The sequence below is a fragment of the Apus apus genome, chromosome 1 (genome assembly GCF_020740795.1).
Source record: "Apus apus isolate bApuApu2 chromosome 1, bApuApu2.pri.cur, whole genome shotgun sequence".
NCBI classification, from domain to species: Eukaryota; Metazoa; Chordata; class Aves; order Apodiformes; family Apodidae; genus Apus; species Apus apus.
Genome location: NC_067282.1, coordinates 154,201,111 through 154,224,709, shown reverse-complemented (window position 1 = coordinate 154,224,709; position 23,599 = coordinate 154,201,111). Strand labels below are relative to the sequence as shown.

Below are 23,599 nucleotides of genomic sequence, written 5' to 3'. Positions count from 1 at the left end.
TGCAAGGGGCTGGTGTGGCCCTCACATCCTAGAGGTGCTGAGAATGGCTGATTTGTGTGGACATAGGAGAGCAAGAGTGGAGGCACATTTGCTTTGCAGTGACAGCACCAGAGAAAGTCACAAGATGGACATATATGCTCTTAGGTGGTTTTGCTAAGGCTTGGAAAACCCTCTTCCCAGGCTTGGCACGGGGCTCTAACCCCGCTCTGTCAACCAACCTCAGTCCTGTCTTGAGTGCTCCCCAACTCTTCCTTCACTGGGATCTTCTTTCCTCCCGTGCCAGCCTTTCCAACCCCCATCCCAAACCTTCTGCACTTCCCCTGACTTGCAGCACAACTGTCCTGTGCCACGACATTCTGCACGTGCATTTTAAGTGCAACTGGCTATTTCCTGGAGGTGACAGTCCCTGCCAACTGTGTGACAGTCTGGGTGACAGGCAGAGACTGCCAAACTCAGGACATCTGAGATTTTCTCCCCGCCTCCCTTTTTCCCAGCCAGCCCTGATGCTTTCTGCCTGGCTGAAGGACATCCAGAAAACATCCTGAGGGACATCCTTGCTAGAGATGAGCATATAGTCTTCAGTAAAGCTGTGCCTCTTTCTGCTCCTGGGTCTCCAGGAGAAGATAAACCAACAGTTTCTCAACAGGACACAAAAGCACATTGATAAGGAGAAGTTGTAAGAGCTGGGAGATGGAAAGGGAGGAGACAGCCTGGATAAAAGGAAAATTCAAGTACTCAGAGAAATGAAGGAGAGACAGAAATAGTCAAGAGCAGAGAAGGTGAGATAGGAAAAGAATGGAAGGAAGAAAGTTATGGAGGGCTAAAAGGGAATGAGGTCAAAAGCACAGGAGAAGAGGACATGGAACTTGGGAGGGCAGTAGGAGAGGGCGGGAACAGCACATACTGAGACTGCTGGAGCAGCAAATGCAGTCCTTTCAGTGAGGAGGAGGTATCTCTGTGTTCCCACCATCAGTGGAGAGCCCAGGGAGACATCTTCGCCCAGTACTTCTCAAGCCACTGCTCCTTACACTTCTCCAAGATCCTGAAGGGCCTGTGCTGAGCAGGGTTGTCCCCAGGGCAGCCCCTGGCAGAGACCCCCTGTGGCACAGTCTTCCCTGTGTTCCCACAGCAGAGGGGCTGTGCTGTGGGGGAAGGGTTTGGCTGGGACCTGCTTTGTCCTGGTGGAGAGAGACTGGAGGGACTGCTGTAGGGGGGGACAAGGTGGGCTGACCTCCGGACAGCTTGGTCTGAGTTGGAAGCTGCGCAGGATCAAAAGCCTGTGATGCTCAAGTGCAGCTTTTGATCTTAGCACTGGGCAGGGCAAATGCACCCTCTGCAGCAGAAACATTCTTTTCCTCTGGGTTATGCTCGTTTTGGAAAATATGGCTATCTTCTCCAAGTCCTTTGATGCTTCTCAGACAGATCCTACAGCCCAAGAACTCATTCTGTCTCCTCTCACTGATCACTTCCCCTGAACCACAAAACATGTCACTGTCACTTCTCCCATCTATCCACTTCCAAGCCATCATTTCTCCTTGGGAAGCCACAGCAAGAAACGGGCCACCTTGCCCTTAGACCAGCCAGCTGCCTTCCCCCCCACTGAGGACCCAAAGGAAATCTTTGCTGCCATCACTTGAAGACACTGTGTGCACCGCCTCCACCATCTCTCCTCTTGCTGTATGATCAAAACAGAACCACAGCATGTCCCACACCTCCCACCTCTGAAGCCCACCTGCCCCTAGAAATCCTTCCCCCCATCCCTATTTCCCTCAGGCAAGACACACAGCTGAGATACAGAAACGAGAGAAGGGAAAAGGACAGACAGTCCACTGTGCAAAAAACAAACGGAGAATGAGGACACTCTGGGCAGGATAGGGAGACAGCTTTGTCCCCTCTCTGGCACAGAGGTAGGCACACGCACGCACACGCACTCATGCTCGCACCCTCTCACGCACCCGGGGGATGCGCCACATGCTTCAGAGACAGGCCCACAGTAGTCAGGGGTAGCAGGGGTGGGTTGTCATATCCAGAGACACCAGGTGACAGCGGGGTGGGGGGGGTCATTCACAGGTTACTTTCGTGGTTTTCCTCTGTCTCGACAGTCATGGGGGGCAGCCCGCCGTTGTCGTTCAGCCGCTTGGCCCTGTAGGTCTCATAATGGATGTTGTGGGTCACTTCTTTTAGGTCCTGAAGGTGGGTCCTGCAGGGGACAGAGTGAAGATGGGGTTGAAAAGAGGATACAATAACCAATATCAGCGTGGTCAGTATTCATCTTCTGGCAATAATTTTATTCCCCAAGATAAACGGAAGATTCCTCCAGTCAGTCAGGCTAATGAGTGTACCCCTCTTTCTGCATGGGTACCATCATACAATTGAGCACTGGAGAACCAGCATTCCAGGACACATATGCAAGATTTGGGCTGAAATCCTTGGCTGTGCTTGTTAGTGTCCTGCCCCTCCCACAGCTGTACCAGTGGGACAGCTACTAGCTGTCCTGGTGTGTCAGAGCAAACATGGGCTTATCTCAACTGAAGTGGTGGTGAAACAAGAAAGCACCAGGAGGGTGTATTCAGGTCCACTGCAGACCATAACCTGCAGAACACTGCTGTGAGCATTTTCCCTAAACTCCATAGGGGCTGGGGGCTTGGATTGCTACATGCTCTATGATGATCACTTGGTGAGAATGTCTTTACTGGAAGACTTATAGAAAGCACGTCTGCTACAGAAGGTATCACAGAACAAAAAGAGGGCAGGAGGGTAATGTCTATTGTACCTGGCCAAGTGTCTCAATAACTCCATACTCAGAGGTGGAATGAGCCACAGGGCTCTCTGGTTTTAAGTGTGCTTCCCTTATTTTCTTTTTTTTGGGTGTTATTTTAAAACCTTATTTTGCATACAGGGAACAGAAGTGACCCTGGATCTGCAGCTCTGGGGCAGATATCACTTATGCTGAGACAACTTCATGAAACAGAGTAGAAATAAGAAAGGACAGTGAAAGCTGAACAAAAGTTGGAGCTTTTCACTTCCAGCCCATCCCTCAACCTGGTAGGACACATGATCTAGGATGGGTAATGGCCTCTTTCTCAGTGATTCCAGCCCATACCTTTTCTCAGCAACAAATAGAAGTTGTTGCAATCTAATATACTTACTGGGATATAAGGGGGGTAGTAGTACCCTGCTTTTCTCCAGGCATCCAGCTTATACATGAAAACTAACACCTACTTGACATGTCACATGATCATGTCACCAAGAGTGGCACTCAAGTATCTACCCCTTAACTCAATCCAACCTTACCCCATATAAGCTTTCACTACCTGAAATGTACTTTATTTTCCTTTCCACAGAGGCTATTTCACTCTAAAAGGGTCTAAGGAAGACTCCTTTCTCATCAAGAGCAAACTGGTACATGACCATGGCCTTACCTGATGACAAAATCTCGAAGTAGGGCAAATTCACAGTGAGTGAGGTTTTCCACTGAAAAGAAAGCAAGCAATTGTTAGGCTTTATATTTTCAACAATGCCTTTGTGCTTATAGATCATGGGGAGGTCATTGTCACGGGGCAGGTTCCAGGTGGACAGAGCCTGAATACTTCCAAATGGACAGCCAGATGTCGGAATGCTACACTGTCAGGCATTGATAAAGCCAAGATGTGCTGAGTGGTAACGTGTGTATTTTCATTTGAAAACCAAGGCAACCTCAGGAGCTCAGCTTCACACGCTGTGGTGTTCAGAGTGGGTCCAGCTTCTGCCAGTTGGCAGTAGTGGTACCACATTGACCATGGCATTCCCTCCCGGCACAGCTATTTGAGAATTCTCCTCTTGTTCTCTTTCAAAAAGTTTATCACAAAAGGGATGGGAAAATAGTCATGGGACATGTCATCTTGACTCTTGTCTATTGCTGGGGTAATATAGATACGCTCAGTTCCTGAAGCAAAGGGGGCTTTACCTTCAATGATTCCCCAAGGTGTTTTCCTGCCCAGGACTCTCTTGCCATTCACTTGGTACTCCTTGTCACTGCCCACTACTGCAAAGGGCATGCTTTCCTGCTGGGGAGAGACATGTGGAGAGACCCATTCCAGAGAGCAGCACCATCACTGTTCCCCATCCACCTTTCCTCCTCTCAGCTTACCAAACACAAGGCTTTATCGAAGGGAAAGGGTTCTTGCAAACCCTGCAACACTTGACTGGCTGTCCTCTTCACCCATCAGTGCTATTCCTAGAATTTCAGGCCCTTGCTTTACAGGTGTCCTTGCACCCCTTAAGCTTAGTGTGCAGCTTGCAGCAGTGCCAAGGGCTCTGAAGCAGAGGGTAGAGCTTTTCTGCACCCATCTCCAGCATTTCTGAAGAGGGGGATGACCAGAAATGAAGTACTTTGATGTAACCAGGAGAGGGTCTTTCAGCCCAGGGCTGCTCATATGGGTGGTCTGCAGTGAGCATTTCTCACCAAGTTTGTAGTTCTTCACCAGAAGAAGGAGAGGTCTCAAAACATCTTCCCCAAAGAAACATGTGAACATTCAACAATGTAGGGGTAGGGGAGCAGCTTTCCTGTGAAGTGGGACAGTAGGTGAGGCTATTTGGGACCCAGGTATCTCTAAGAACAGGGAGAAACCATCTGTTTCCAGAGCACAGGTGCAGGAGACCTTGCTATACATAAGGTTGTGCATATGCTTGTAGATTTACTCTGCTTTGTAGATGTCCCTGGGCCTGGGAATGGAGATTAAAAAGCAGTGTATTTCTTACATGTGAGACTATCCAAACCCAGGGCAATGATGCTGAAGTACAGAACAAAATGTGGTGCCCTCCTCAAAACTAGTAACAGTTTGGAGAAGCAGCAAAACCCTTCTAGTCTTCTCTAGAATGAGTGATGTATTGCCAAATGGGAAATGATTACTTAAGATGGGAAAGCTAGGAATTTCTCTTGGGGCTGTGACAGTTGGGAAAGTTGAAAAGGCAAGTTTCAGGCTGCAATGCAGCCCTTCTGGAGTGTCTTGAGGACTGTCACAGATGCCAATCTGTTTTCATTAATGGCCTAGTCACAGAAATTATGAGGTAATTAAATGCACTAACATCACAAGGCCAAGAGGTATTATCAGCACAAAGGTTGGGTTATTATCCAGGAAGATGTACGTTTGAGGCACAAAGAGCCACATTTAGGAAATAACATAGAGAATTTCCGCTATGACTTAAGATCTCATGAACAAGCTGCGACTGAAGGAGTGGAGGGACCCCATGTGCTAGTCAGCCACAATATGACCAAGAGCCACCAGTGTGTGTTATGCAATTGTTTAAAAACCATATGGGGCCCACAGCTTAGCTGCTCAGATCTCAGAAGGGATGGGGGAGCATGGGGTAGCAACGTTAGTGCTAGAAAATCAAACAAAACTGGAGCAAGCACAGAAAAATGTGACTAGGAGCATGGGCTGCTGAGGAACTGGAAGCTCATTTATTTGAAGGAGCTTTTGTCCTTTAGCTGGCCAGAAGGTCAGCAAAGGATAATGTTGTTCTCTATAAATGCCTTGAGTAGTGGAGGGGACCACTAGGTAGGAGAACTGCTTGAGTCAGTGTTGGCACAAGAACACAGATAGAATCCTGGGTACAACCTGGCCATGAACAAGCACAACCTGGAAACTGGGAGACAGTTTCTAATGCTCTGAGGAGGGAAGAGTGGGACAAGCCTTCTCACAGGGACTCGGGGAGATAAGAACTGCACTGCTTTTCAGGTCGAGTTTGGTCGGCAGATGAGAGGGCTCATGGGGCAGTTGCTTGGGAGAGAGGCTGGACATCAGCCACATATCAGGCCCCTTTGGCCCTTAACGGTGGCCAAACAGAGCATTCAGCAAGAGGAGGTGAAACACCTGAGGAGTCCTTCCTCACTCAGCCTTTATATCACCCTGTAGTAACCGCAGGGACAAATTAAGATGAGAAGGAGACATGACCATCCCTTACATCCATTGTATCTTTCTTTTAGAGACCACAAAGCGTTTAAAACTTTCTAGTGACATGTCTGTTTTACACTTGTTAAATATGTCCAGCCATCACCCTCCATTCCCCTCCCACAATAAAATACTTCTTACCCTGATTTTGTCATTCTCTGTTTTATCCTCCAAGTCCTCATCAAATTCTTTCTGGGGGTAAAACTCGATCCCATTGACTTCTAGCTCTTTGCGCACCTGGGCAGAAAGACATTTTGGAACACAAAGCAACATAAACCTGAAGGCAAGGCAGGCAGGCTGGCTGGGCAAACACATCTGGGACATCCTTCCATCCTTCCAGTGGGAAGGGGCTGGAGGGATGGTCCCCAGGGAAGCATGCAGCAAAGCATGGACACACGGCAGTAATGAAGAGTCATTCTTCCCCAACCACATCTACTTGTCTGGCTCTGCAGTTCCTGGGACAGAGCGTATCATGAGATGTCATAGGGATACACACGTTTCTTCCTGATCTAACAGGTCCCCTCAGAACCACAAGCAGCTGTATCTTCAAGACTTACCCACCAACCCAGGGCTGGACTCTGTGTACCTTGAGGACTGCACTGCAACTCCAGGGAGAAGGATACTGCTCATGCCTCCCACCTCCAAGCCAGGGCAGGGAAGGATCCCATGCAAGAGAAGAGATACTCACTCTTTGTTTGAATTCGGTCTTCTCCTCCAAGGTCATGGTGTCAGCCTTGGCAATTACTGGGATGATGTTCACTACCTTGCTGAGATGTTTCATGAACTCCAGGTCCAAAGGCCGCAGGCTGTAGCCCAAAAGGGAACAACATGGAAGGGGTCACTTAACCCTCCTCGCTTTTCATCCTAGTGTCTCTCTCAGCATCTGGGCACCAATGAAACCTCCCTGTATGTGCCCTGCTTGCTGCCACCATGCTTTCATCTGCTTCTTCCCATCCATCCTACCCTCTCCCAAAAAACACAGTGGCTTTTCTCCTGCCCTTGTTATTCTAGACCCTTTCAAGCCCTGCAGCATTCAAAGTTAAGCTGCTCAGTGGCCAGCCCTGCAGGCAGGACTCATGGGTCCATGGCTGAGATGGAGCAGTGCAGGTTATATATCTGGCACGGAGGCACTGAAGGCTTGAGGAAGGACCAGGGTCTGTGTACATACGAGTGGCCTGTGGGCGAGATGAAGTAGAGGCAGCAGTGCACTCGTGTGTCTGGAATTCGTTTCTTCCTTGCAATATTCACCTCTTCTTTCAAAAATTTTTCATATTGCTCGTTGATGTATTTCTCAATTGGCTCCCAGCTGTTAAGGTATGAGAGACAGATGAATAGACAGGTGGAAATCTCCTTGTGTTCCTGCCTACAGTGTTCCCAGCTCTGACAGCACTAAAGCAGTCTCAGGCATAAAAAATACCCACCACAAGCATCTCACCATCAGCAGAGATGGTTAAGAGTTTCTGTAGCTGGGCACAGAGGAAAGCACTTGCTATGCAATGTGTGCCTACCCCTGAGCATGAACTCAGACACATGGTGGTCACAATTCCACTTCTTCATTAGCAGACCCCTGAGTGCAGTAGGATCCCAGACACTTTCCAGGCCAAATAGATGAGAATCACTCCATATACCGTATTAATTCCAGCCCTTTCTGGGACACAAGGCCTTGACCATGTAAAACTCACCAGTTCTCATTGTTGATCTGGTCCCCAAATCCTGGTGTATCAATCACTGTCAGCTTCATTTTGACACCACCTTCTTCAATGACTGGGGAAGAAAGTGTAAACTGTCATATGCCTCCCTGGGGACCTGCTCCATCATGAAACATGTCTCTGTGCCTTACAAGGGAACAGAAGTGCTTGGCCCTCATCCCTGCCCAGCAAGCATGACCAGGTCAGACTGGGTCATGCCACAACAGTTGTGACCTCCACTTGCATTTCTGACCCCAAATTTTGGTAACCACTTCACCAAAGGCACCTTATACCACTCTGGCACAAGAAAAGTGAATTTGTGCTCAGTCTGTGGCCCAAAGGTAGTACCTACCTTACACAACTTACCCTCCCCTCCAGTACTTCATCTTGAATCTGAGATGATGCTCATTACTCTGCACACTGTGGAAGCTGTTCTGGTGCTTTGTCATGAGGAGATGTGCTCTACTAGGCCTGGGATGGAACCCACCAATGTAATTTGCATAGATTGTTAAGTATCTGCAGGTGGGAATGACTTACAGCAATGCTTAATCCACACATGCAGGCTAATGTCTTGGCAGAAGAAATACCTTTTTTTCTACCCCTCACTTTTGACTGTGGCATCAGTGGCATTGTTGTTTAAGAAAAGCATTGTCTGGGTCTGAGACCATCTAAATCTGTCACTTTTCCTTTAGCTTCCCATGGAGAAAGGGCTGCATGATACCAAAGAACTGTTTGCATAGGTCACTGGGGTCTTCTGCAAGACTGTGCTGAAGCATCAATACTGCCTCCACCCCAGCAGCCTGGCTCTCACCATGTCCAATGGCTTTGATCTCCACCGTCTTGGGGATCTTCTCCTCCCGGTTCCAGCCTGAAGATTTGCGGCTCACCTGGGATTTGAAGAGGGTGTTCACCAATGTCGACTTTCCCAGTCCACTCTGACCTGCAGATTGAAGAAAGGAAGCTCATGACACCTGACACAGTTCAGTGATGACAGCAGGTCCGGGGGACAGAGGCAGGCTGGGAGCGGAAGGGGCTGTAGGTATCTCCTTCCTTGTGCAGGCTCTCCTTCCCTCCAGAGCAAGCACTGCCTGCTCTGGTGAGCCCTCCCTGCAGGGCTTGCCCTCCCACCTGGCCTCATAGGGCAGTCCCTGGCCATGGTTCCCAGTACCTCGGCTGGTCCCTGCCTACCTACAACCATGATGTTGAAGTCAAAACCTGTCTTCATGGTTTTCTTGCGCATCTGCTCAATGATGGTGTCAATACCAATGTATCCCAGCAAGTTGGCATTAATGCTTGTGGGTTTCATTGGTACAACTGGTTTTTGTCGTGGCTCTGGGACCAGCTCAGACATGGCTGCTTCGGTTTTGCTCTCTGCTGGCCCTGCATGGACAGAAAGATTGAAAAATCATCATTAAGGTGCAACGAGGACCTCCCTGCTCACCTGTCACAGTGGCTGAGGTCAACTTTGACCATCCATTTCAAGAGCTACAGGGGATAACTGAACTGCAAAAATTTGGCAGGAAGGCTCTTCATGGAGGAACATCTACTTGAGTTTCCAGCACTCTCTTCTGTATGTCACTCCAGATGAGGAGGGGGAGAAGTCTGGTTTGTTGGGAATGGAACATGTTGATGGCTACATCCAAACAGCAGGAGCAGACCCAGTGAAGCTGGCTGGGCTGCTCATCAGGTGCCCAAAGCTCTGAGTGTGTCTCCTCATTTTTTTATCTCCCAGTTCTCACCAGGATCACCTGGTGTTTTGCCTGTCTAAGTTTAGTGTGACATTTGTGATGGAACAGACTTTTAAAAATTACCCTGTATCAAGTCTCAGCATTGAAACATTTTGGGATTTACTGTGAGGACTTGCAAGTCTGGCCCTTGCCAGGGGCATCTGCATTACTGGCCATGCTCTGCAGGCTCAGTTCCTCAGAGGAAGGCAGTGGTGGAAGTGCAGAGCATGGCCACAACCTCCAAGCTTGCCTCCTGCCCATAGATCGATGGGTTTTGTCATGCTCAAGAAACTAATCATCATGGTCAATAAACTAATCATCTGCGCCTTTCCCTCCTCACTTCTTACATGTCAAACAAATAGGCCAGAAGAAAGTCCTTGCAGGTTTTCCAGCCTCCCTGACTCTTTTTCGGGTGACGGCACACACTGCTTGGGGCAGGCCTCATCCATTTATCTCCCTCTCTGGTCTCATTAGTGAGCAGCTCCCACAGGCTGGGAGGAAGCCGGAGGTTGGGAGAGGACAGGGCACAGAAGAAAAGCTGTAATTGGTGGGGAAGGGAGGAGTAAGTGATGAATCTAGAAAGGAAATGAAGGGGATGGGAATCAAATATCTTTCATGTACAAACCAGCTGCAAACTAGAGCCTCTCCCACTCTAATTACTTGTCTCCTTCATGCTTTTTCTCATTAGATGGTTATTTTTCCAGGACAGGGACAGCATGTGTTTTTGCCTGGTAAGCACTCCACTTGCTTTGGATGCTGCTTCAGTTCAAGTATCTCACACTAAATTATCCCTTTCCATCATTTTGGTGGAGTTTTTCACTCTTCTCAGCAGAACCCACTGGCTGCAGAGGAGGACATGAGCGGCCAGGCAGGCGACTGCCATTTGGTGGGTGACACATGCCCCTTGGAGAGGAAGACAACACAGAGGTCACCAGGCTGGGGACACTGATAGCACCAGTCTGGGGTCCCCATGACAGCCCAGCCAGGCCAGGCAGACACCAGGGTTAGGGAGAGGACAGAGAGATTTTGTTCAAGGCCAGGGTTAGGCTGCAACAGGCTTCATGGCTGGCTGGTGACCCTGCCTAGCATTCCCACAACAAAGCTCCTGTGCAGACACACATTTTATATAAGCTTTAATATCCTACTATCGTGTGCTGAGGGAAGACCTTGCAGAAGTGCCAGCCTTGGCAAGGAGAAGAGTGCCTCCACCCAGCTCCTTTTACACTGCTTCGGAAGTCTCTTATGTTGAACTGGGAGAAGAGATCTTCCCTCCATGTGAGAGGATGGAAGCAGAGCCAGCCATGCACAGCACGGTAGGGGACTTCTGAAGGCTCTCACACCACCTCTGTTCCACCTTGCCCCCAGGGGAGAGGTCTGCTGGAGGATGGCCCCCTCCTTCTGCTCTTCCCCACTGAGCCAGGACACTCTGATCTATCATCACCCTCTCCTGAAGCAGCGAGCAGCACCCTGGGGAGATCAGAGCACAAGACAGACTGTTGGCTTGAGCCAGGCTGGCAATTCAGAGCACCTCACGCTGCCGGGCAGCTGCCCGAGGAGCCTGCCTGCCGAGCCCAGTGCTTCTCAGCTGAGATCCGCTCTTACACCCGTCACAGCTACTCTGTGCCTTTCCTGCTGACAAAGCAACCCCTGGGGCTCCTGTTGTCTTTTTCCAGCTTTCTCAAAGCTGCTGCCAGCCAGAAAAGCCCATCTCTGTGGCACAGCATGGATGGCCAAGCCAGCCGGCTCTCCTGCATCCTGCTCTTTGCTCTTCCCGTCTCGGGCTGCCCCACACCACCTGTACCACAGTGGCATGGCTGTGCCATGCCCCTCATCCTGCTGCAGCATCCTGTGTGCACCCCACACAGCCCTGCTGGGGTCCCACCTACCCCAAAGAGAGAGGGAAAAGAGCATGAGACAGGGAATTATGAGGGGCAGGAGGCTGTGACCCCAGTGAAGCACTTGGCTACTGCTTTAGTGGGGGCAAATAAACCCCAGAGCTGGACAGGGAGCAGGTTGAGGTGGGAAGAAAGCTCCACTGAGCACCTGCATGGGATGGGTGCAGGACCTTGGCCATGCATGCTGCAACCTCTTTGCTGCCCAGGCAGTAGCTTGTTCTCAGGGGGCCTGTTGCTCTCTCCTTTATTCCCTCCTTGTTCTTACACAAGGGGGAGGAAGGAGGGAAGTTGCTGGCAGCCAAGCTCAAGGCTCACTAAAAGGTTCGTAACTCATCCCTCAGTCTCACCAAGGGATGGTTTGCCCAGAGCCAGCAGATGTTGTTAACTCTGCTGTGGACATCACAATACATGGCTATCCCTTTGCAGGGTTTGCTGCTAGAGCCAGGAATTTAGAGCGACTGGAGCAGATATTTTAGTCAGGTTCCTGGGCACTGACAGAAAGGCCTGAGACCAGGAGAAAAGATCTCCAGAAGTCTCTTGAAATATTTCCTGGATTTTATATCAGTGATGTTGCCCTAGGTGTTTTGATTTTGGACATTCAAGGTCTCAGGGTAGACAACTTCCCTTTCTCCTCTTGGTCATTTGCCTTCCTCTCTGTGTGGGGTGTCTTCCCATACAGCCTCAGTAAGGGGAGCCTCCATTTTGCATAGAGGTGCCTGAGAGCTCAGCTTTCTGCACACAATTTTCTATCTCCTAAGTCCTACAGAGGAATTCAAGGAGCCAAATGAGGAACAGACTGCCGAGGAGGTCGGGATGTGCAAAACCGGGGCCAGAGCTGAGAGGCACCTGGAGATATGAAACATGTCTACCTGGTCTCCTGGGAATGGCTCTGTTTAGATGAAGTAATGCTGCTAAGAAGCCTCATTAGTGCTGTGACTGACTGGTCAAGGGGTAATATTGTGTGTCCTAGGCACATCCCCGGGCCCCTCTGGCTGTCCCCTGTAATGAATACACGATAGGGCACTAGGGCCAGTACAGCTAATGAATAGAGGGTTAACAAAGGTTCACCCCTTACATCCTCTGTTTGCATTGCCACCCTTTTTCCTGCTGCTTTCCTCTGTGTGCTAAGCAAAGCTCATTTAAGAGGGTGGTTGCTGGTGATACCTCTGCTGCCCAGTTACCAGTGGGAGGTCACCTGGGCTGGGCTGCTGGGGGATAATCTCTAGCTCACAAGAGATGCATCTCCATTTGACTCCAGAGCAGCGAGGGGTGCAGCATTTAAGGTCAGGGCAGACAGGACCAGAAAGGCAATGGGTGCTCAGAGAAGTCCCAACGGTCCCAGATAGCTCCTGCTTCTACCACCCACCAATCCACCCCAAAACCTCCCTCTTGAAAGGTCTGTGTACGTGGCCAGCAGCAGACACCACTACTGCAGCACACCCTTCATGTCCACTTGCCTCTGATATTTGAAGCAGTTGGCTGGGGACAGAGGTGACCCTGCAGATTCCTCAGGGGCTCAGGTAGTGGGGGCTAACATCTACTCTGCCCGAATAACCCAGATATAGTCACATCCCCTCCCCCTGCCTTCCCATCCTTTGTCTGAGTAGCAAGAGGGAGGAGGGCTGCAAACAGTCGACCATCACAGCCCAGCTTCCAGCAAGGAAAAGCTATTTAACCCCCACATAACACATGGATGTCCTTGCTGTGGCTCTCCTCCCATGCAGGACGAGGCTTCCCGCTCCAGCTGGAGGCAGTGATCCACACGTACGTCTCACCCCGGACCTTTCCACCCGCGTGGCCCCAGACCCACAGTCCCACTCCCTACAGACATGGGACAGGGAGGAGGGATGGGTTTTGGAGCCTGAAGGTGGCTGGCAGGGGCAGGTGCTTGGTGGGTGATGCCAGGTGCCTAGGAAAGAAAATGCTTCAGTAGCACAGCCTTCCTGGGGCTTGAGGACATCAGGATCTGCGCCTTGCATCGGATCCACAGAGGTGCTGCACTGAACATCTCTCTGCTGGAAAAATCCCTTTCCCTTCCATTTCTATGGTGATCCTGAGGCATCTCTCCCAGCTGTGCAGGGCAAAGGCCAAGCCCTGGCGGATGCACCGCCTGACCTCAGGGTGCAGAACAAAGCTATTCTTCTTACCAGCTCTTTTTGCCTGGCCTCAGGATCACTGGGCGTTTTAAATGAGGCAGGAAATCTCATCCCAGCTCCTTAGGCTGCTATAGCCTTCCCAGCAATAGTCTTACTTCCCCTCAGCACTCTGCAGAGGGCTTGGGCAAGAGCCTGGCTCTGCCAGGGCTGCAGTGAAACCTAGGGCATTGTGTGCCCAAGCCTCCCTGGAGAGGCAGAAGCTGGAGGTGAAGGGGCTGGGCACATCCCCAGCCCAGCTGCTGCGGGGTTAGATGCTCACCTCAGCCTTGGCTGTACCCTTGATGCTGTTCCCCAGCATCCCCGTATGCCAGCTTGCCACCAGGGTGGCAGAGCTGCACCACAAGGCAAGAGGATGCTGAGGGCCCTAGGACCGGGGTACCCGCTGCTGCCACGTCTGCCTCTCCCCCTGCCTGCCTGCCGGTGCCAGGGCTCCGTGCCCGCCCGCCAGCTCCTGCGCAGATGCCCAGGGAGCAGCACAGGACGTCCCTGCTGCCCCCGCAGCAACTGACTGTCACTTGCAAGGGACAAACCAGTCGCCAAGCAGCTTCTGGGCTTTCCCCAGCTCTGGACCAGCTGGATTATCTCTTTCTTTCAGAGCAGCCCCTGGCGCCGGCTATTCCCCATCCGCCCCGCAACCAGCCCTGCTCCTTCTTCTTCATGCCAGACTGCTGCCACCACAAGGGAAAAAAAAGAGGAGAGACAAAGCCAGGACGGATTTTCCCCGCTGCCCTACAGGGATATTCCTCCCCCGTGGCCAGAGCTGGGCAGTGTTGGGGCACGGTGGAAGGTGCCTTCACTAAAAGCGCCAGCGGCGTCCCTCCAGCATCGCCCAGCCCTGCCGAGCCCGGAGCATCCTACCTTTGAACATGAAGCTTCCTTTGTCTCCGAATCCTCTCCCAAGGGGGTGGGCTTCCCCCTCACTTTTCTAGCCTGACGCTGACGCGGTGCGGTGGGCTACGAGACTCCGTTTTTACCTCTGCCTTCCTTCCTGTGTCCTCTTCTCTCCCCCCTCCACCCCCCCTCCTCCTTCCCCTCCTTCTCCAGTGGCTATTTCAGCGGAGCGGGGATGCTGGTGCTGCTCCTGCTGCCATCGTCATGTGACCTGAATATTAAACATCGCCGCAAAATCTCCCCCCGCGCACCCTCCCCTGCCTCCATCCCAGGCCCCCGCCAGCCTCCCCGCCTGGGTGGGCACGGCGGTGGGGATGGAGGGGCTGACCCCGCTGGGGCCACTGTCTCCTGGGGGCCCCCCCCGGCACACCCGCACCCCTCCTCCCTCCTTGCGCTGCACAGGTCTTTTCTGACCCTTTTCTCTCCCAGTTCTCCAGGGGTTTCAGCATCTCTGCTTGTTTAGGGAGGGGGATATTTAACCCTTCGTGGCCTTGCCCCAGTGGGGCTGACAAATGGCACTCTCTTCCTTTAGGTGTTTACTGGGTTCAGGGGATGGCAAGGCCTCCTGCTTTCCCGGAAAGGGGAAATCGGGAACGTTTTGGTTCATCAGAAGTGATTTGCCCTTCAGCTCCACTTGCGGAGGCGTGAGAAACCTTTTCTCCTCTGGCACTGCAATTCCTGGCTGTCAGCCTGCGGTGCAGAGGCAGGGCGAGCGCTGTCCCTTCAGCGTGCGTGTGCACATATCTGTGCACATGCGTGTGCATGTACATGTGTGTGTTCCGTCTGCGGGCCACGTCGGGGGGCACAGATCACACCCCTGTGTGCCCCAGCAGGCAACTATGGCTGGCAGTGCCCTTCTTCATGTGTCTGAAGGATGTGCCTGTGCTGGCAGAGCTGTATGGATGTCCCTGGCTGCTGGTGCCTTTGGAGGGGGATGCTGCTTCCCCCCTCTGTACTTCCTTCTCCTACAGCTGTGAGCCCTGGCCCCATCAGCCACCATAGCCCCACCACTCTGTGCTGGGGCACGAACATCTGGGGCTGCTCTGATGTCCTTTCAGGAATACCCCCACTGCCCAGCAGCCCCCTGGGTGGGGGCCAGGCTGCAGGATGCGTGGCAGACTCAGGGAGGGGTTTGGGTGTCTCTTTTTACAGTGCCCCTGGGCAAAAAGAAAGCTGCACCTGCTGTGGGTTACAGGAGTATTTAGAAATCACTGTAGGTGCTGAAAAGTTACCCACACTAAGCTGAGCAATCCGATAATCTGGCTGTCTGGGGACAGACAGACAGACAGGGACATCTCAGCACCTGCAACACCTCCTGACATGCGCCCGCAACCACCCGTTCCCTGCTGGGTGCTGGGCTCACCCTGCATGGGCTCCCCTCCCTCCTGCCTTCGCCAACCTACATGTGGGCAAAGGGGGAATCACTCCCGGGGGGGAAGCCCCCGTCCTCCCCCAAGTCACCCCACCACTGCTGAAGGGCCCTGCCCCCCGCACCCAGCCCCATGGCACCACCAAGAGACCCTTTGGTGCCTCCCTCCCCCCTGCCCAGCCCGCCCCAGGAGCAGAGACCCACCGGAGAGTGGCGGGGATCCAGGCAGGCTTATCTTCACCGCTGAGGCCAGCTCTGCCCCACCGGGGCCGCCGTGTCGCTGGGGCCCCTCAGCAGCCAGGGGCCGGGGGCGCGGGGGCACGGGAGTGACGGGAGCTGGGCCCCGCAGCCGCTCCCAGAGGGACCCCCCGCCAGCCCCGCCAGCCCGGCGCAGGGTGACCGAGAGGCAGCTCCTCTTGGTGGGGGTGACGGGGACGCCAAGCGCACTGTCCCACCGCGGCGAGAGGCCCGGGATGCGGCTGGGGCTGCCCGTGGCAGGCAGGCAGCTGCGGGGAGGCGTGATGTCCTCCTCCATGGCAGGCGGCGGTGAGCGGGAAGCGGAGGTGTGAGGGCAGGGGGCAGGCAGTGCCGGGCTGGGCTGGGATTCCCAGGCCTTTCCCGCTGTCAGGGCTGCAGCATCCTAGGACACAGTGCTCTCCGGAGCCACCGATGTCCATGGGTCCGAGCCCCCGCTGGCAGCCCTGCCAGGCCAGCCAGCCCGCCTCCCAGCAGGACAATGGGGTGCTTGTGGCCTGCCCGGCACTCTCCCACGCCTGGTTCTGCTGCCACTCCTGCCCCCTGCCCCCAGTGCCTTCCTGGCCTCCGCCACGGGCAGCCCCACGCCACGGGCAGCCCCACGCCACGGGCAGCCCCATGCCACAGCCCCCTGCCCCACTCCCATGGTGGGAGGTGGAGGAGCGGTGTGGTCAGGCCTGCACTGCCTGCTCCTGAGGACAACAAGTGCAAGTTTTTTGGTTTTTTTTAAATAAATTAAAATCTCTGAATTTTTGAGATGCTTTCCCTTCCTCTCTCTCTCTCTCTCTTTTTTTTTTTTTTCTTTTCTTCAAATGGCTGATTCCAGTTCAATGATTCATGCCCTGTTGAGGAAATTCAGTGTTCCCTCATCAGATGTTCATCCAGGTTGATGCTTCTTTCTCTTATTCTGATTTTTTTTTTGCTTCTTCATTATTCTGATTGTTTCTTGATTTTGCCAGCTTTGGGACATTTTCAGGGTCAAGAAGGCATCCATTACAGGGAGGCAGCTTCCTACCCCACACCTTCCTTACTATAGAAGAGACTTTTAAGGGCAATAACCAAGAAGAAGTGGGGAATAGTTTTGGTCGGGTGGGATGAGAATACACATAGTTTTTTGGCAAACAGGAGCAAAGAGAAGGAGACCCAGGCACCCAAAGCATGGCAGGGTGGTCACCTGCCTTTGGGTGGCCAGGGCTGAGGGGTAGTGGGGGAACTACTGTGTTGTGACCTGCAACAAGCCATGTGTAGTGCTGGAGGAAGGGAGGGCTCAGAGGGGTGTAACTTCTCTGCTCCTTTGAAGGCAAAGAGACAGAGAAGGTGGAAAAGACCAGCCTGATGCTGTGCACTATTTCCAGCAATAAGTATCTTCTCTGATGCTTTACGCAGTTTAATTCAGTATCTGCAACTATTTTTCTCTCTCCTGAGGTCTCTCTGGCTACATAGGTCCCACAGGGGAGAAACAGTCTCAGTTTTCAGGCAGTGTTTGCCTTTGACTTAATTATTCCCAGATAGCCCTTCAGTGTAGCTGGCACAGAAACCAGGCAGAGAAAGACCTACCCTGCTGTAAAGGACTTGCTGCAGACTGGTCCTTGCTGCCCGCCCCAAGCTGGAAGGAGGCAGCTCCCGAGGGAGCAAGGGAACAACAGGAAAATAAACCATCAGCCACGTGGTTTGTCACACACTTTTATTCCCCTGGGTAGGGCTTTGACACTGTTGCCAATGAAGTCCTTTGTACCCGAGGGAAATACTGGTTTCTCTCTAATCCATCGCTGACCTGTTTGTCATCTTTTTATTGCTCAGTTTCTGTGGCCAGTCACAGTCAGAGCAGAGGTGAAAACAGGCAGGATGATGCACAGAGGAGGACACAGAGGAGGGGAGAGGGTACCCCGCGGGAGCCCCATCACACTACAGATGTCAGCTGGCCAAGAGTGGAGTTGTGGTGGCAGACTCAGTTTTTTTGGTTTTACCAGAATGGTGTTTTCCTTCTTCTCTTTTGACTCACCAGGTGAAAGCGGGTTTGGAGGAGGTGTGATGGCAAAGCAACCTCTGCTGGTGCAGACTCTGGCAACCAGGCTCCCCTTCCCACAGGGATAGTTTAACCTGCCCCTGGCCCCTCTGAGCCCCTCAGCTCCAGCACAGAGGTTTTTATTGCTATGGCTCAGCTGGGGTCCATTTGTAGTGCTGTCCCAGCTGTGAGGGAGTTGAGGCAAGGAAGCAGGTTTCCAAGCTGGTGCTTGGAGATATGGCTGTGTTTTGCCAGAGGGCAGGGGACCTGAGCCATGCAGCCAAGGGTGGCACTTCAGACCATGCAGCCCAGCCCTGTGGCATTTCCCTTTTGCAGCCCCAAGTCACCAAGGTACAAAAATATGTGGGATTTACCTGTTTCAGGCTGCACCTGCACTTTGAGCCTTCATTTGCCAGGGTATGTGTAACTTTGGGCATCACTCACTCAAATGGCCAGTGCACTCTCAAGGAGAAAACATCTGCTGACAGTTTCACAGGAGAGGATGAGAGACACAAGCCCATCCAGGATCTGTGGCAGATTTGGGCAGTGTGCCCAAAAGAGCCACTGGGGATTACAGCACAGAGCACCCCAGGAGCACCCTGGAATGTGGATCAAGCTGATACTGGCAGGCCTAGGTGACAGCACAGGATGTGTGGACATGTGCACACAAGGTGGTGGCACATGCAGGGGTCGGGCACACAGGGCCCTGCTGTGTCCAGAGCATTCACAGGTAGCACCTCTGCATCTGCTGCATCTGAAGGGTGGGTCTTGGGCTGGGAGGAGAGGTGAGGAGAGGCTCTGGATGAACCCTCCTGTCAGAGCTCCCCTAAGCCTCCCTGTGCACACTGGGCATTGCACTGGGCTGGCAGGGAGGGAGAAGATGTGAGTGTCCCTCTTAGCCCCAATATCACAGCTTCAGACAGTGCTTCAGTGGCAGGGCAGAAAGTGCAGATGATCTATAAACATGGGATTTTGAACCAAGTGTGCCTTGTATGGCTTTAGTCCAGAAAGCAGAGGTGGTGCAATAGGCCCATTTTGCTGACAGGCCAATGTTCCTTCTCAGAGACATGCAGGGAAAGGGGGTCAGGGGATGATTCACAGCTTGCATTAGTATGAGTGTTAAGGAAGAGCCCATCCACAACCATAGGATTCTGGAGTGCAGGGGACTGAACAAGTGCACGCTACCTCCCAGTCTCTCCTATTTCACTCTGCAGCAGAAGAGCAGAAGGTCAGGCAGATCAGGATGGGCTTATGTGATAAGTCTGGCAGCACCCCTTCATGGAAAGCTGCAGAATATTCTCAGCTTGACACAGGACTTGGACAAACTTCATTAGTAAAGATCTTTAATTGGAATGTAGTGCATCTGGAATGGATGGATGGGTGGATGAAGTTCTGCATCACCCAAACAGACACAGAGCAGCATTGCACCTTCAGCAGGGATAAAGACTTTCAGCCTCTGAGGCTTGCTGAGCCCTTGGCCTCTCTGCACAGAGCTTCAGCAAGTTTATCATCCCAGCACCAAGGGTGGGTGTTGTGAAGAGCTCAGCTTAAGCAATGATCTGGGTTAAAATCCCACTTATTTCCCCCAAATACCCCCTGTACTGCAACAGACTGGGTTAGATTTAACACAGTGAATAGCAGTAGAAGGCTCTGTATCCCTTTGCAAGCCTGATACCCCTGCAGAGACCTTTCCTGCTGAAGGTTATGTCAAGATGCCAGGCAGCTCAAACTCCAGTGATTAACAAGGGACTTTTCATTTAAGTGATTCATCAGTCTCATCCATGGGGACGAGCAGAAATCCTTGGCTGGGGGAAGGGCTGTGAGCACATGGGAAGCCCCAGGTCTCCAGTGGCACACAAACCTTGCCTAAGAAGCAAAGGGGCAGAAAGGTGAGTGGTAAGTATGAGACCCAGATCAGCAGAGTGAAGAGACCATCAGCCATCAGGACTGTTATCCCTGCCGAGGACTGTGGATTGCTGCCCACCCAGGGGAGTCTCTTCTGGATGTGATGAGCAGCGTGTCAGACCTCGGGCACCCCAAAGGCCAGGTTGTCCCGAATCATCAGTGTCTTCCGAAGGTCTCGTTCCATGATCGGCCTCTGCGTTCGCCACTTATGGGCTTCCTGAAGTCCTGGCTCAAAGTAGTAAATGCAAGCTCCAAAGCCCACCAGGATGAGAATGGAGATCATCAGATACACTGGCACAAACCAATCCAGGAAATGGGGCATGACTGCCAGAGAAAAATGGAGTAAGCTCGTGCAGTGGCAGCACCCAAAAAACACCACCACCGAGCTTCATGATGAGACATCTGCCTCATCAACAGTGCCCAGCCTCCCTGCGCCCCTCCTCATACACCCACTGCATCCCATTTCATGTTGGGTGCTTTGGGGAGAGTGCAATCCCTTTGGCTTATTGATGGGACCCCCTCCCTGAGTGGCAGTCCTGCTCCCTCCCCACAGAGGGGTGCAAGCCCACACACCCCCAGTCATGCTGCCAGCTATTAAAGGTAGGCAGCAGGTACATACACCTGCTTCTCATTTCTCATATGGGGGAAAATCTGCTATCCCTTCCCCTGACACTTCACCACCCCTTTCAATTCCCAGTCTGAGCTGGTTGAACTCAGGGCTGAATCCTCCCTTGCACCACAATTTAGTGCCCTGCCTTGTGGGGGCTCAGGTACCCAGGGACCTCGCATTTCTTGGTTCAGCTCTGGTCTCTGAGCAGAGTCCCGATCCTCCCCCAATGTCAGCTGCTGGGCAGTGAAAGCCACTTACTTGGGGACAGCTGATCTGCCTCTCCAGGAACCTCTTGCCACCCAGGTGCGAGGTGCCGAGTCAGGAGCAGAGTCGCCCTGGGGAACACAAAACAATAGGCTGCACAACCACTGTTGACCGGGGCTAAAAATGAGTGAGCAGGAAGGAGCAAAGATCTCCCTGCCCAGCCGTCAGGGCTGAAGCTTTCCAGAGGGGTGGACAGATGGGGTCCCAGCTCCACAACCTGCTGGTGCCTGGCCTACTCCCTCCCAGCCTGCATGGCCCTGCTGATGCCATGCTCAGGGCATACACTCCAACTCGGGGCCATTTAAAAGCTGTAATGGCACCACATTTGTGCCCATCCTTCATCCCCATCCTTTAGGAGGGAGGGAGGGAGTAACACAAATTGCAACCCCACAGTGTTATTCAGTTTGTCTGACTCCCAGCTGCCCACTCCGATGGGAACACCTACCAGTGTGTGGGTCATGCAGGGGCAGAAAAGGGGATCGAGAAGCATCTCCCCCCAAAAGGCCCAGCTACAGCCTCCCCCAGTGCCAGGGATACTGGGTTTTGCATGGTGAGCTTACTGCTTGTTAAGGCCTTGGTAGTTCAAACTGGGACCAGTGCCTTTGGTGTTTTAAACTGGTTCCCTCAGGCTTGGCATAGCATGACAGTGCCGGGCTCAGGCACAAAACGAAGTCCTGAGGGGAGGCTCTTTGCATGACAGGGGAGACCTCGGTCAATTTTGCCTCGTCCTACTATGCCTTTGGCTTTCAGCAGCCCTTGGTTTTATTTCCCTCTCAGTGATTCCCATCTCCCTTTTGCTACGCTCCTGCTCCACCTGATCGAGTTTGACGGGACTCTGCTTCATTTGTTGGGGAGCAAGGCACAATCTAGGTGCTGTTCCTGCCTCTTCAAGACTGCCTCTGCTTCCCTGGGGCGAGCAACTCAGGACAAAAGCCCCCGGCCCCGCCCACGGTAAGGTCCTAGACGTGCTGTGGGGAGCAGGGATCCTTTTATTGGGTTTCTCTCACTCAGATCTTACTGAGGAACTGTGGAAGGAATTAGACACAACCCCAACAGGAGACAGGTCTGAGGTCCAGGTTTGGCCAGGGACCCTTCAGCGCAGCTTTCTTACATGCTCTGCAAAAGTAGGTCCTGTGCACACCCTGCACATCCCAGCTGCTGCTGCACCCAGCCTGGGGGGCCATGTCTGCTGCAAAACCCTTTGTCTAGAGGTGCCCCAGCAGCTGATACCAGTCCCTGGCTGGTTACAGCAATGACCACGGTTAGGGAGCCTGGGAAGGTGATTCTGTCTTGGACCCCTCGAGGCAATGGGAGGAAAGCCAGCAACCTCATTGCCTTCCCCGGTCATCTGCTTTCCAAACCTGGCATTAAAGCTGCCATCCAAAGAGCACAGCAATAAAAAGTAGCCCTACAGGCTTCCCAGTTTATCCTTCCTCCATGGCTAGCAGAGCCAGCACTTCCCAGCTCCTCGCCAGCAACCTATTCTTCAGCCTACTTGCTATGCAGCCCTCACTGCATGCCATGTCCCCCACTACTCGCCTGTCCCTGCCCCCCAGCAAAGGGTCCTCACCATGACCAAGCCAAATGGTGGGCAGGGTCTCAGAGCCCCCCACTCCCGGCTCTGCAGAGCCAGCCCAGCAAAGCACTTGTCCTTGTCAGATGGGTGAGCAGATTTTGGATGCAGGTGCTGAGAAGAGAGAGTTTCATTAGAAGATGTCAGCTTTCTGGAGCAGCTCTGCAGATATTAAATGTGACTTAACCCTTGCTGGACCAGTTGATCTCAGCACCCAAGTTTAGAGTGGGACATCTGTGTCACCCCAAAGACATGGAAGAGTCCCTGGTCTTTCAGCTGAGACAGCATCCCACAGAAGGATGCTGACTGACTCTTTGTAAACCCACGCTACACGTGTCACTCCAGCCGCTCTCCTTCAATGTCACCCCTGGGTCCCCTGTGCCACCTGCCACTGCCCCCCAAGGTGATGTGGGTACACATTTGTGGTGCCCAGGGGGCACGCTGCAAGTGACAGGGCAGAAACTGCCTGGGGGAGGCCAGGAGAACCAGGGGAGGTGGGGGGGTGGGGGGCGTTGCAGGAGACATGGGCATGCAGTCGTTACTGGGCAGGGGGTGTGTGAGACAGGAGTGGTGCCCATGCAGAGTGACAGGACACAGGTGACTGTGGCCACAAAACCCTCCCATGTGCATGGTTGGGAGCACAAATCAGGTTGGTAGGTTACCAGCCACAGGCTCACCCCAGCCACAGAAGATCCCACCAGGACTGGGGCATCCTGGGGCAGCTTGCAGCTTGGAGCAAGGAGCTGCCGGTAGCTGGGGACCAGGACATGACCCTGGTCCCACTTTGCATCCCCAACTAGCGCCCACTACCTGCCCTGCAACATGCCACCTACCTCCTTCCACGGGCCTGAGGTGATGGGATGAGGCTGCTCCCTCTGGCATCTGCTGGGGCCCGGCTGGGGTGAATCAGGCTCCTTTCCCAGCCAGGTAGTACCAGAGAGAAAGGACTCGGCTCCGGGAGAGCAGGGTGACAGCGGCAGGCGACAGGCACTGGGCGGGAGGGAGGGATGGTGGGATCGTGCGGGAATAGCTGGCAGCCGGCAGCGCGGCCTCATCGCCCACTGGGGCTCCGGGGGGCTTCCCCCATCGCAGCCCCGGCAGCGTCAGCCCCCCTCCTGCCTCCCCAGGGCACCCCACCGCCCGCCACCCCCCCCGAAGGAGGGACCGTCTGCAACCAATTGCATCCCAATGCCCGGGAAAGGGGGGGGGGGGGGGGGGGGGGGGCGGAGGAATGGGGGGAGGGCATTTTAGGAGCGGTCGTTATGGCAACCGGCCTCCCCAGCTCACCCGCACATGGTACCCGGGCGAGAGCCACGGGAGAGGCGGCC

The 23,599-nt window shown here is 53.3% G+C and overlaps 2 protein-coding genes across 5 annotated transcripts; both read right to left on the bottom strand.

Moving 5' to 3' along the window:
• Positions 1-1,383: 1,383 nt before the first annotated feature.
• Positions 1,384-14,477, bottom strand: SEPTIN3 (septin 3). 4 transcript variants are annotated; one of them, XM_051637141.1, is made up of 10 exons: positions 14,258-14,477; positions 8,810-9,001; positions 8,433-8,561; positions 7,616-7,697; positions 7,102-7,239; positions 6,622-6,739; positions 6,075-6,170; positions 3,947-4,046; positions 3,423-3,474; positions 1,384-2,200 (listed from the first exon to the last, which is right to left on the bottom strand). In XM_051637141.1, exons 1-10 carry the CDS (start codon positions 14,265-14,267, stop codon positions 2,065-2,067), a joined length of 1,053 nt encoding a protein of 350 aa, XP_051493101.1. In that variant the 5' UTR covers positions 14,268-14,477; the 3' UTR covers positions 1,384-2,064. The 4 variants fall into 4 exon arrangements, with proteins under 4 accessions (XP_051493101.1, XP_051493111.1, XP_051493121.1 ...); XM_051637151.1 differs by having other exon boundaries at positions 3,947-4,043; positions 14,258-14,405; XM_051637161.1 differs by lacking the exon at positions 8,810-9,001 and having other exon boundaries at positions 14,258-14,405.
• A 4,768-nt stretch (positions 14,478-19,245) lies between these two features.
• SMIM45 (small integral membrane protein 45) lies at positions 19,246-23,599 on the bottom strand. The gene is made up of 4 exons (XM_051637335.1): positions 23,559-23,599; positions 23,105-23,261; positions 20,693-20,769; positions 19,246-20,148 (listed from the first exon to the last, which is right to left on the bottom strand). Exon 4 carries the CDS (start codon positions 20,144-20,146, stop codon positions 19,940-19,942), a length of 207 nt encoding a protein of 68 aa, XP_051493295.1. The 5' UTR covers positions 20,147-20,148; positions 20,693-20,769; positions 23,105-23,261; positions 23,559-23,599; the 3' UTR covers positions 19,246-19,939.